Source organism: Lutra lutra, chromosome 1, assembly GCF_902655055.1.
Source record: "Lutra lutra chromosome 1, mLutLut1.2, whole genome shotgun sequence".
Taxonomy (NCBI): Eukaryota; Metazoa; Chordata; class Mammalia; order Carnivora; family Mustelidae; genus Lutra; species Lutra lutra.
The window spans coordinates 68,699,633-68,712,132 of record NC_062278.1 but is presented as its reverse complement, the minus strand read 5'-3'; the positions used below and the strand labels follow the sequence as shown (position 1 = coordinate 68,712,132).

The 12,500-nt window shown below is 32.4% G+C and overlaps 1 protein-coding gene across 2 annotated transcripts in view; it reads right to left on the bottom strand.

Moving 5' to 3' along the window:
• SLC25A36 (solute carrier family 25 member 36) overlaps positions 1-12,500 on the bottom strand; it is a 36,912-nt gene that overhangs the window by 6,401 nt on the left and 18,011 nt on the right. For both annotated transcript variants that reach the window (XM_047726255.1, XM_047726245.1), the window contains 3 exons: positions 10,942-11,042; positions 3,083-3,149; positions 3-292 (listed from right to left, as the gene is read on the bottom strand). In XM_047726255.1, the coding sequence (XP_047582211.1) occupies positions 3-292; positions 3,083-3,149; positions 10,942-11,042 (458 nt within the window). The remainder of the gene's footprint in view (positions 1-2; positions 293-3,082; positions 3,150-10,941; positions 11,043-12,500) is intronic.

Here is a 12,500-nt window from a genome sequence, read left to right as displayed (position 1 = left end):
ACCATGTGGATATGCTATAGTTGTGGCACAAGTTTTTGAGGTGGCAGCAGCCAGCATCATTCCCACAAAATCGGACGCTTCTTTCACAGACTCTTCCTCATTTTCCATTGTAGAAGCAATCTTATATTCCAGTAGTTTTTGCTTAATACTTTCATATATAACAAAATGGATAACCGTCTCTGATATGCCAGCATACGAAGCAGACATGCCCCTATAAAATCCTCTAAGTCCATCTGTCTGATACACTTTACGAATACATTCAAAAGCACCCATTCGCTTTTCTCCACGGTTCCTGAAAAGCAAAAAGGAAAAATCTTGTTTACAAAGTAGTATAGGTTTTTAAATAAAGTCAATAAAATGCAGTAGAAATATGTCACTCTAAATAGAGGATGATCCTCTAACTCATGGAGAAGTGAAGCCAGAATATTAAGACATTCATTTTAGACTTTATTCTTTTATCCCAAGTTTGTCACATTAGAGGGGTACCATGTAAGAAGTTTATTTTACTAATGCAAAATACATTACATTAAATCTTCAGTTTCATGTACTCATTATACTGTAGGGATAAAAAATAAAATAGTCCAAATACATTGTGACTGCAGCTCAAGATAAAACCAAACTCTCACATTACATTATGTCATTAAATCCAGTTCTAAGTTGAGAAGATTTCTTCTGCACTTAGTAACATGAAAGAGTGATTGAGACACTAATGATGATAGTACCTCACAAAGCAGGGAATATAATTAATGCGATACTTGTACATCTGCAGAATTCTTCCAAACCCACTCAGTTCTTCCCCAAAAATGACTGTGTGAATTTAAGTCAAATTTCCTATAATCCTTTAAAGGCAACAGTCCTATCTTTCATGTCGGTATCATGGTGAACAGTGAATGTGGACCCCTACAGTTATAAAATATTTATTGAGCATCGTCCCCAGTAAAACTTGCTTAGCGCTATATGGGCAGTGTACCTACTCTTATACAAGTATATAATTTTGAGTTTGTAAAAATATTACCTTACACTATGATTCTCCCAACAGAACCTTATCTAAAAGAAATGAGTTTAAATGCAACCTACAGGGAAAGAAATAGAAAATTTACCTAATTATAAATTATATACAACCTATTTCTGGCATAACAAAAACACAATTAAAACCCCTATGATAACCTACAAATTCCTCCAGTTTTATGACCTAATTATTGTCTTGAACTAGTAACTGTCCTCAACTAATGACACTGACTGAAAACTTTCTTCTTTGAATGATCCATGAAACCAACTCTAATCAGTTTCTACCAGAGACTTCCTCACAAGAAGTTAAAATCCTACAAGTCCTGGGACGCCTGGGTGGCTCAGTTGGTTGGACGACTGTCTTCGGCTCAGGTCATGATCCCGGGGTTCCGGGATTGAGTCCCACATTGGGCTCCCAGCTCCATGGGGAGTCTGCTTCTCCCTCTGACCTTCTCCTCGCTCATGCTCTCTCTCACTGTCTCTCTCTCAAATAAATAAATAAAATCTTTAAAAAAAAAAAAAATCCTACAAGTCCTAAAGAGTAATATGCAAACACATCAGCCCTATTCTTGATTTCATGGTTATACATTAGCACCCTTAAACCAACCTTTAACTATTACCTCAACTCCATCCCATTCCCTATCACTCCCCAAGCCTAAGAACTTGTGTTTGCTTGTGTTACAACTTTAAGTGAAAAAATAATAGATACTTTTCTCAGGACCCCCCACAGATCCACCCTACAACATACCGAAGCATACCCCTGGTAGTATAATATGGACTGGAATCCTCACATTTCTCTAACTTTGGGTTGTTTTAACTACCACTACCTTTCAGGTCTTTGGCTTTAGGAAGTAAACTTCGAGTTTTGCTTCGAGACACTTAAGATGTGATTTTAATTATTCTGGATGAAACAAGAATTAGAGATGTTTCCAGTCTCCAAATAGCATATAGTTCAACATGACAAAATGTGGGAAACAGATATTTAAACAGGCATCATCATTATTATTAAAGATTTCATCCATTTATTTGACAGACAGAGATCATAAGCAGACAGAGAGGCGGAGAGACAGGAGGAAGCAGACTCCCCGCCAAGCAGAGAGCCCGACACGGGGCTCGATCCCAGGACCCTGGGATCATGACCCGAGCCAAAGGCAGAGGCTTCAACCCATTGAACCACCCAGGCGTCCCCAATAGGCATCATTATTAATGATTTCTTAGATAAGTTTTATTTAGTCTACGACATACATAGACTACCTCCCAAGCCCTAAAATATATATCAGTGAAAATTTGTTACAAGTCTAGTCCATACCAAAAGGCTAAAGGTTTCCAAATTATTATTATTATTATTATAATACAGCAATAGGATCATCTCTCTAAAAAAGTATTTCCTCTTCCCCATTCTTCATTCTCCAGGCTAACAGGAATAGAGATAGCTTGACTCTAAGCTGTACGGCTTGTGGCCCTTGCTCAGTTCCCAAACACGCCAGGCCCTAACCTTAAGACTATGAGGTTTGCAACGGCCACTGCTTCTGCCTAAAATGGGCTCAAAAACAAAATTCCTTGACTATTCCATTTAAAGTTGGTCCCACTGTTTCTTGGTGTATCTCTAGAACCAAGCAGTGTATCTGCTCAATAGACATTCATCAAAAACAGATGAAGTCTATAAATATATGAGAGCTAAATCCTATGCCACACCTCTCTGTATATAAAATTTACCAAATTTGAGCAATGATCCTGCAAGATTTAATCTAGACCAGTTGATCGTGGGTTGTTTACCTGTTGGGAGACCAATTAAAATCATTCACATAGTGAAATTATCACTGCTTGGGCTAGGCTAATATATATTCTTTTTATTTAAAAACACAACACATAATATTCTTTCTTCCCTAGAAAGTCTCACATTGCCAACTATTGTTATCACTTGCTTTTGACGGTAAACCCCAAAAAACAAAATCAGCATCAAAAGAGGGGAAAGACATAGCTAGGTACATGGCACTGAAATCTCATAGATATAAATTTACAGGAAAAAATGAGCTGAAATCAACTTTAATTTTATTTTAATGAATTAACATACCTTGCATCAAGCTGTAACCGAGTCTTTATAAGCCAAATGGGGTTGGTCGCTGTGATTGCAGTGAAACCTAAACAAACATGTTTAAAATGAACTCTGGTAAAAATGAAGAATATATTATTAACTTTAAGGTTTTAAAAATCATAGAAATCTATATTAAAGAAAATGTTTAAACTATTAATCGATGTATGCTATACACATTTTTTTATAAACATACAACCGTGAGTATTTGTAGTTTATTTCCAATCTACATTCTCAAATTCTGACCATAACTAAAAAATTCTTTTAAGAGCAAAACCTGATTATATATAAATTCCTCTCCCAAGTGTAGAAGGGCGCCCTCTACACTCTAAGCTAAATTTAGAAACCCATTTCTACAGACAAATATATAGAAATTTGGTGTATTCTAGGGCTTTTTAGCATGCAAACTCTACATAGCTACTTAGGGTCCAAATCCCTATGTTCCAAGTGGTTTCTACCTAAAGGTCAGCATTTACTTTTGATCTTAGGTTGGCTATATAACAGCAAGGACTGTTGCTTGCCTTTATGAATGCTTTATATGAACATATTCTTACTAATACTGTTAAAATAAGGGTATCACAGAAGTAAGCTTTCTCTTAGGGTTAAAAGGACAGATCTATTTCTCATCCACTTAACCATATAAAAAACTGAAAAGTTCAAGAAGTTACATACTGGAACTTTCCTCTCACTTTTATAGACACTGAAGAGGGAAACTAGAGTAGAATGTAGTTCTGGTTTACTTTAAAACCTAAGTACTGTGTACTATCAGTGCAGAAGGGTGGTCTCCTAAGATGGCTCATTCCAGTTGATAAATTAAGATCTCTGGAACAGTTGTTTCTAGACTAGTGCGTATCTTTTACTTTCTATCTTCCTACTGTTATGGAAAATAGCACATGAAATGCAATCTTGGTAACGGGAATTTATGAAAACTGCTTCATCTATACAAAACGGGGTTTTAATGTATTGCTTGTGAACTTTTAGGATCACTACACAAACTTCACAGAACTACTTACATCAAACTATATTTATTCAATTGGCCTTTAAGTTCAGTGAAAACTTACATGCAGAAATGTCTAAGGATCTGAAATTAACTATTTTAACACTTTCTATCAAATAATAGGTAGGTGAAACATATTATTTTTAGAAAGGTGGAATATAACCAGCACATTGAATATGAGTAAAGTTATTTCAGGAAGAGAAATGATGTGGTGCACTTAAAAATAATTTGTTTTTGAAATTAACATATAGTGTAGAACCAATCATAAAACTGTTTCTTGGCTTTCAAAGTCACTACGGGTATACCTAAAATGCAAAATCATTTTACTGAATTGTTTACAAAGCAGAATTTGGTCTCACGGGTTCTTTGCACCTCTATAATATCAGATAATTAGCTAACTCAAATTTTATTTCCTTAAGCCACTGTTTTAACACCACAGAAATAGCCAGATATCTCACAAAGGGATGCTTAAATTGTATCTATTTATGAAACGATAAATGGAATAAAAATTTGGTTTGATGACTCCTTTCACTATTTTGTAATAGTTCTATAGTCTCCGTTTCTTTCAAGTGATTTTAATACTACATACATATGTATAAAACTAGTACTAGACCAAAAATTTTGTATGTGCCAGTATTAAAATAATAAAAATTTAAAGTGCTGGACATTTTATCAGGAACATTTTTAAATAAGTTTCTTTTCATATATAAAAATCTTGGTAAAAGGAAAGGAGAAGAAAAATATGAAATTATTAGATCCATTTAAATATTTTACTTGGAAAAGATTTTTTCTTGCATGTCCTGGTTTAAATGAGAATAAAGCTAAAGAATTTTTTTCCTTTCCGTCACCTTCATTTTCTTAAATGAAAAATTCAAACTAAATACACTCAATTTTAAAGAAAATGTGCACCAAACATTAGTATTCTGGCTATACCTCTAACTTGATGACTGTTTTCAGACTTAAATATCTGTATTAGTTAAATATCCGTAAAGCAATATTAGGGGGTCTATTAGTGAAAGGCTGCAAAGCAGCACAAGGCAACAAAATATTCTACATTATTCACAATCGTTTTTATTAATTAGCTTGTGGAAATTAAGAAAACAAATTTTTCATTAAAATTTGAAAGCCTAAAACTGGGAATCCTTACACCAAGCTTTAAAAACAAAACAAAACAAAACAAACCCAAAAAGCCCTATCTAGGTAAAAAATCTCTATTATACTTGATTTGAAAAGATGAACATTAAAGTTTTTCTTTTTAAATAGAAGTTCTATTTCTAAAAATATAAACTTAGTTAATACCCAAGCTTAATTCTCTTCCAAGTCACAAAATTCCTCAATTAAAGTCTAAAAAACTCCATATTTGTACACTTTAAAATACTGCAGTAATATTTATAAATATTACTAGAAATGAATTTTTCAAATATCCATGAATAAAACTTTTAATTATCCTCTGTACATGAATGAACAGTGACAGGACGCAAACAACAGGTATTTCTCACTTAACTAAAATTCCTTTCCAAATACAAATTAATCTATGGGACAGGAAACATTAAAATTCAACCGAGTGTTGTCATCTTATCCCTCTGTAACTGTTACTACCAGTAACTTGTGCTTACTACAGTTGTTCTGGCTCAACTCTCCCAATAATAAGCTAGCTTTTAATAAAGACACTAGGTTAAATGCCAGCAAACCACTACATTAGAGAGAATCTAGGGATAACCTACATTTTAGTGATTGGTCTTTATCACAGTTAAAACTCTGGTCCTAGAATTTTATGCTATTACATTCTCTCAACCACAGACACTCTACCTAATAAACTAACTGGACATTATTAAGCTAATTAATCCTATAAAAATACAGTCTGTTAATTCAAGAAATGAAACAAGTGGGAAGAAGCAAAAATTTATCACTAATTATATATTAAAAACTCAAGGCAATCTGAAGTTGGCCAAGAGCCAAAGCTAAAAAGATCTTCCTACTTCTAAGAAACATATACAAAGATACTTGGAATAGTTTCCCTGAAGTTTAGAAATTTACTATTACTTTTTATTTTTGCATTTAAAGTTTGTGGTATTTTGACAATAATGCTAGTTCATATTAATATTCTGAGCACTCTGTTAAACATTAAAGCTGAATTAGAGGCATATGAAGGAGCTATTTGTAGGTTAAGAATTAACATTGCTCTAGTCAGTAAAAGCAAAGTGGCAGTGTATTGGCCATATAGTAGTGCGGTTAGAGTTTTGTTAGAAAATTTTTTTAAAACTTTCAAAATGCAACTTTTAAAGTTTTGCTTCATCTAAGACTCCATCCGATAATGTACACCAGATTAAAAGAAATCCTGCTTATAGGAAACTTGCTGAAAATGTCTATTTCATTAAGTGAGTGATACCTGTATTTGCATTTTCAGTATTTTTTACTTCATCAAGTTCTGTAAGCAGAACAAAGCCCACCTAACCTTCTAAGAGAAATACATTAAAACTACAAAACAAACACAAAAACAAAACAAAAATTAAAACTAAAACAGCTTAGATCCCATATATTCTTACCCTGCATTTATTGTAAAGTAATGGTAGGTATTAAGATCAATGTTTTTGCAAGAAAAGTAGAAAGCTAAATATAAACAGACAACAGAATGGAAAGCACTGTATTAGACTTTTAAAATATGTTATGCTAAGCAAAGAGAACTACTATCTCCCCTAAAAGTTGTAGGATGGTATGATACCATTTACAACTACGTATATCTTAAATATTGTCATCAAATTTTTTCGAGGTCAAGGCTATTATGGCCAAGCTGAAGACCCCAGGCTTTTATTACACAATGACTGAAAACCCCATTCTTCCTTCTAGAAGGAATATTCTAAAGGGATCAGAATTAAAAAGTTTTATGAAATACTCAGCACACACACATATATTCAGGAAATAAAAGTTCATTTCCCGCCTTCTATTAATTCCACAGCTATTATAAATTCCCAGGGTGTGTTTCTTATAACTAGAGGCTGCAAGAGACGCTCAGATCAGTACTCACGAGGTTTAAGTTAGTCCATATTTCTACAGGAAGTGACCTGCGGATGGGGAGCATGAGATGACACGATCTCACTCTTTTCTCGGGAGAAATGTACAGTAAATGCCTAAAATAGACACAGGCTTTTCTGTATCATAACAACAAGCAGTGACCTCATCAGAAACATGTGTACAAAATGAATCCCATTGGAAGGATTTCAGAAATATTTACGGTGAGATCTAACTTTTTTGAAAATTTTAAGTTAAAAAACAAAAAGGAAGATCAGAATGGGCCATAATTTTAAAAAAAATGCATCGAGTACTGAAAATTCTGCCATCTGCAGCAGTTTCAGAGTCCAAATACTTACCTAAAACACGAATTTTGCCCTAACGAAAAAATGCTAACCTTGTCAATGGCGAGTCTAAGAAAATATTTAGAAGGGATCATCATATCTCATTTTCCTAATCATTATCTATCAAGATCAGAGGTGAAATCACAATTTTCTATACTTTAACAGCTTCTTAGTAAATCTTTTTTTCCTTAAATCTTTAAAAAAACCCCAGAATATTCTGAGTAACACTTTGTAATTATCTGTAATTTTTAAAAAAATTAAAGTATATGTTGGTACAATTATACCTATCACACCTTTTGCACTATGACCAATAATATTGCACATCCATTTGATGGAATATTTTGGATTATTTTGTATTTTATTTCTTGTGTTCTACAAAATAAAAAACAGGAAGAATGTTTATATACAAACACACAAAACATCTGTCCACCCACCCATTTGGGTGAATAAACTGCCATGGAAAAATAAAATATTAAAAAATATATTTTATATAGGCAAGAAAAAATTTCTCTTTAATGAGTAAAAACTTAACCTTTAAAGTTTAATATTTATAATAAACTTAAAGTCAAACAGAAAAATGTATTTTGAAAAATAACAGTGAATGCTATAAGCAAGTAAAACCCTCTAGGTATTTAGTAAAAGTTAAATGATTATATTATTGGTATTTTAAAAATTAAGCAATAACTGTTTGAATATATAATCTAATAAAAATCAAAATTGTTTTCATTTAAATCTACGTTGCATATAAAAGCCTATGTTTTTTCCAGATAAAAATTTCTGAAAACTGGGAATTACTATAAAGAAACCATACTATTTTTTGTATGTACATTTGTGTCTAGTAATAGGGTAGGATATACAAATTCATTTAAACAAAAACATACAAGTAATCTTGACAAAACAAATACTCTCAGTCTAACAAAGGTTACACGTAGGGAAGAAAAAAAAGCAGGAAAAACAGAGTCAACATTACTTAATTTTATTAAATAGCCTTCTAACTGGAAATAATTTTTCAGTTATACCTCTAAATTTAGGTTTATAATTCTTAAAGTATTCTCTTGAAACACTACAACAAACCAAAGTAAGATCCACTTTAAATAAACTATTTTTATTAACAAAAGGTTTGTTACCTAAACACTTGGGTTCATATGGATAAAATGCAAAATCAATGGGCTACCTGGAAAAAAATTATGTACAAGGTCTGTTACTAAAATCCTTAATGTGTATGCTGTTTGATGTGGCAAAATCTTACAGGCAATATCATTAAAGTCTATTTTAGTGCACTTTTTGATACCAAAGTGACAAGGTTAGCATTTTTTTTTTAATAGCCAGTTAAAAAATGATTTTTCACATGACTGCCTCTAAGCACTTTGCACCCCCAATTCATATTTAAAAGACTTCTAAAAATGATCCTGAAGAAAAACCAGACCAATCTGGTCTAGATAATTTCAAGAATGAAGGGGGCAAAAGACTACCTTAGTGACTTTGCATGGGATCTTTCAGTTTCACCAACAATGTAGTTATGTATAAAAACTGCAGAGCTAAGTGTTAATGCTCATGAAGAGTGCAAGGAAGCTCTGAAAGCACAATTCTCATAAAAATGTAACTGCAAACACAAGAAAGAGGTATTTTCAAATTACACAATAAGTATATAGTGCAATAATCTGAGCAAGGTTAAGACCATCAATTTACAAAAATTCAAGGAATTCAAGTTGGAAAATAGTTATCAATATAAAAACAAACTATGAGTTGACATTTGTACACACTTGAGAGAAAAGTGCAAAATGACAATTCCACCGAAATTCTTTACCACATGATACAAAAATAGTAATAAACTCTGATAAGATACTCTAATGAAAAAAGATGTTCTACTGGGAATTAAGATATTCTGAAACCCTAAATTCGCATTACTGAATATATAATAACTATCCTCTACCAAAAATGTCTGCTTATCTACTTTCTGGACATCAAGTCTGACAAAATGAACAACAAAAAAATTAACATTTCTTTAATAATTTTCTGGGGTTAAAAAACTGGTAGTCCAGAAATATATTCTTAAAGATCCTAATACAGCAGTTATATAGTTTGAAATTAGCCACTAATTTTTACCTTATACCCACTCAAATTTGAAGAGGAAAAATCGTATCTGTATTCAACAGCTATAAAAAGTAAATTTAAAAAAATTCTAGTTAAAAACTAGATGATCTCTATGGTACTAAAGAACTAATTCTCAAAATCCAAATCTTTGTAGAGCAACCTACATTCCAAAGATAAGGTAAAAGGAAATTTGCATAAATTACGTTAACTTGCCCAAGATCTCTCCTCATGGATAAATAAGACTATTTCACCACCTTGACCTCTAAAGTTTTTACCTTTCAGCTTTAAAACTTTGGTGAGTCAGTCAGTTACCAAATATGAAAAGCCTTGAAAATAATTTGTGAGGTATATAGTAGATATATGGCTATTGACCCTTTCAGAAATTAGTTATTTCAACTTACACTTAGTTCGTTAAAGTATGTGGTTCAAATTGATCCAATTTATTTCTAAACAGAAAATGGTTAACAATTTAAGGCACTCATTATTAAACACGTAATTGACACTCAATTTATGGCTCAACAGTTGATGAAAGTAGTAAAAATCTGCTTTATAGTCATAGCATAATTTGGCAACGTGACATATGGTTAAATATACAATGAATCTCAGAAAACTGCAAATAATGAACCAAAGGTCATGGCTTTGTCTAACACGCATTGCAACAAATGATTCCAGAACCAGACTGGTCAAATCAATCTCCTAGTTTATCTTTAAGGCAGTACAGAGGCCCAAAACTAGTTGCGTTAATTCAGAATCATATATACTCAACAATGATAGAAGAGTCCCTGGAAAACATTTCTATAGCAAGCATGTACACATAGCCAGTGCCTAAATTTAAGTATTATCTAGTGTTATTTATATGGAATGCTAAACATATTTTTCAAAATACATACATTATAGTATCTCTCAGTTATCAGTAACACATCACAAAAATTTCAGCATTTGAGCACAGGACAAAATGAATACTTTACCAAGAACTGCCGGCACATTTCAGACAGAAGCCAAAACATGCAGCAAAAAGGGAAAAGGCACTAACAGAAATTGAGGAGAGAAGAGTAAATTATAGCTGCATAACTTATTTATAGTGTAATTATGGTTGGATTCTTTAAACTGTCAAAGTGATCACTAACTATTCAGTGGACACTAACTATTCAATGTAAATATTATACTACCTGTATGCTATCACAAACCCCTGATTACAAAAATGCCAACTTAAAACAGATTTTAAGTATACCTTCTGATCAAATTTACTGTAATACTAATAAATATTAAGAATCATATATGTAGATGCTAATCAATGAAAAGCACAATGTCTTAACTACATAATGTAAAATCATAATTCAACATTAAATCTCTAGGTTTTGGAAAAATTTTTGCTTTTTAATATTTTATATTCATACCTGCCATTGCAGCTGAAATCATGTGTACCTGGGTAGAATCCGGATCAAATACACCATTCAGCTTTTCCTTGCAGTTTGAGTAAGCAGCAAAGTATATTGCTCTAAAATAAAGATTTAAATTTTATCAATAAGCATGTTATATAATTCGTAAGATTTAAATGACAAGTAAATTCATCTTTCTAATTTTAGAAAAATCTAAAAACAAAGTCTTAGCCACATTCTCATGTAACATCAGGATCATTTACATATTTTTTCCATGTAGATTCTGAAGTACAGTTTGCACTGACTCATTAAAAGACAAACCTCAATGTAAAGTTCCTCAAATGTAAAGCACCCTCCAACAAAAAGACACCTACCACCCTGACCCAACACTTTTACATCAACTGACTGACTGAATGAAATAAAAACTATTTGTATAAGAGATGTTTAGAAACATGAATAAGGCTGGAAGGCTTAAGTAATGGTAAGGTTAAATTAAACACACTTGAGTAAATATGGTATAAGCACTTTAAAAATTGCTAAATATATAATTATTATGATTAGTTGATATTAATATAAAGATATTACTATTAATATATAATATTTTTTAAGTGGGGAGAGGGTCGTAGAACTGACCCAATTCATCAAAGTATGTCAAACAATTCTGAGATACCATGGTATATTCTAATCTATATTATACAGAGTAGTTCACAGTATCCTTAAACAGACAAAATAATTCCAGAAGAAATGAGCCTCATCAGGTCATGTCTTCTATGTTTATAAACATTCCATTACATCTGTAAATACTTCCCCTCTTAACTTATTGACTTTGATTTCATGCATCCCCACCACCTCCTCATTGTTTAGCTTTCCAGGCTTTGAATTATTTGCTTGCAGTATCAAATCCTTTTATTTCCCAACATAACAGGCAAAAGCACAAATGAGGACAGTCTCACTGTTGTGCCTTTTTTAATGTGCTGAAGAAAAATGGAAAGTTAATTTAAAATGAAACATACTACATTATCAGCAAGAAAAACAAATAGAATACATTTAATGATGAATTGTGAAGAGGTATAAATAGCACATTCCTAGAAATAAGTAAGAAAGACCTTTTAATGAGACGATAGGCAACGAATATATAAGGTAATTCACAGTAGAGATACACAAACGGAAAATCATTAGAAGAAGGTGTGACTGCACCCAAAATTAAACAAATGTGTATTAAAACTGAAAATAGGGGCACCTGGATGGCTCAGCTGGTTAAGTGTCTGCCTTCGGCTCAGGTTGTAATCTCGGGGTCTTGGGACGGAGCCCCATGCCGGGCTCCCTGCTTAGTGGGGAGCTGGTTTTTCCCTCTCTCTCTGACATCCCTCCCCACCCTGCTTGTGTTCGCTCTCTAATAAATAAATAAAATCTTAAAAGAAAGAAAAAAGTGAAAATCATGTTTAGTCTATTTGACTAGTATTAAAAGACATGAATAGTAACCAACATGAGTAATATGTGATAAAGAGCAACTAAATCCACTACTTGAGAATAAAAAAAATTGCCTTTCAGAAGGCAATTGAGTAATATTAATTTCA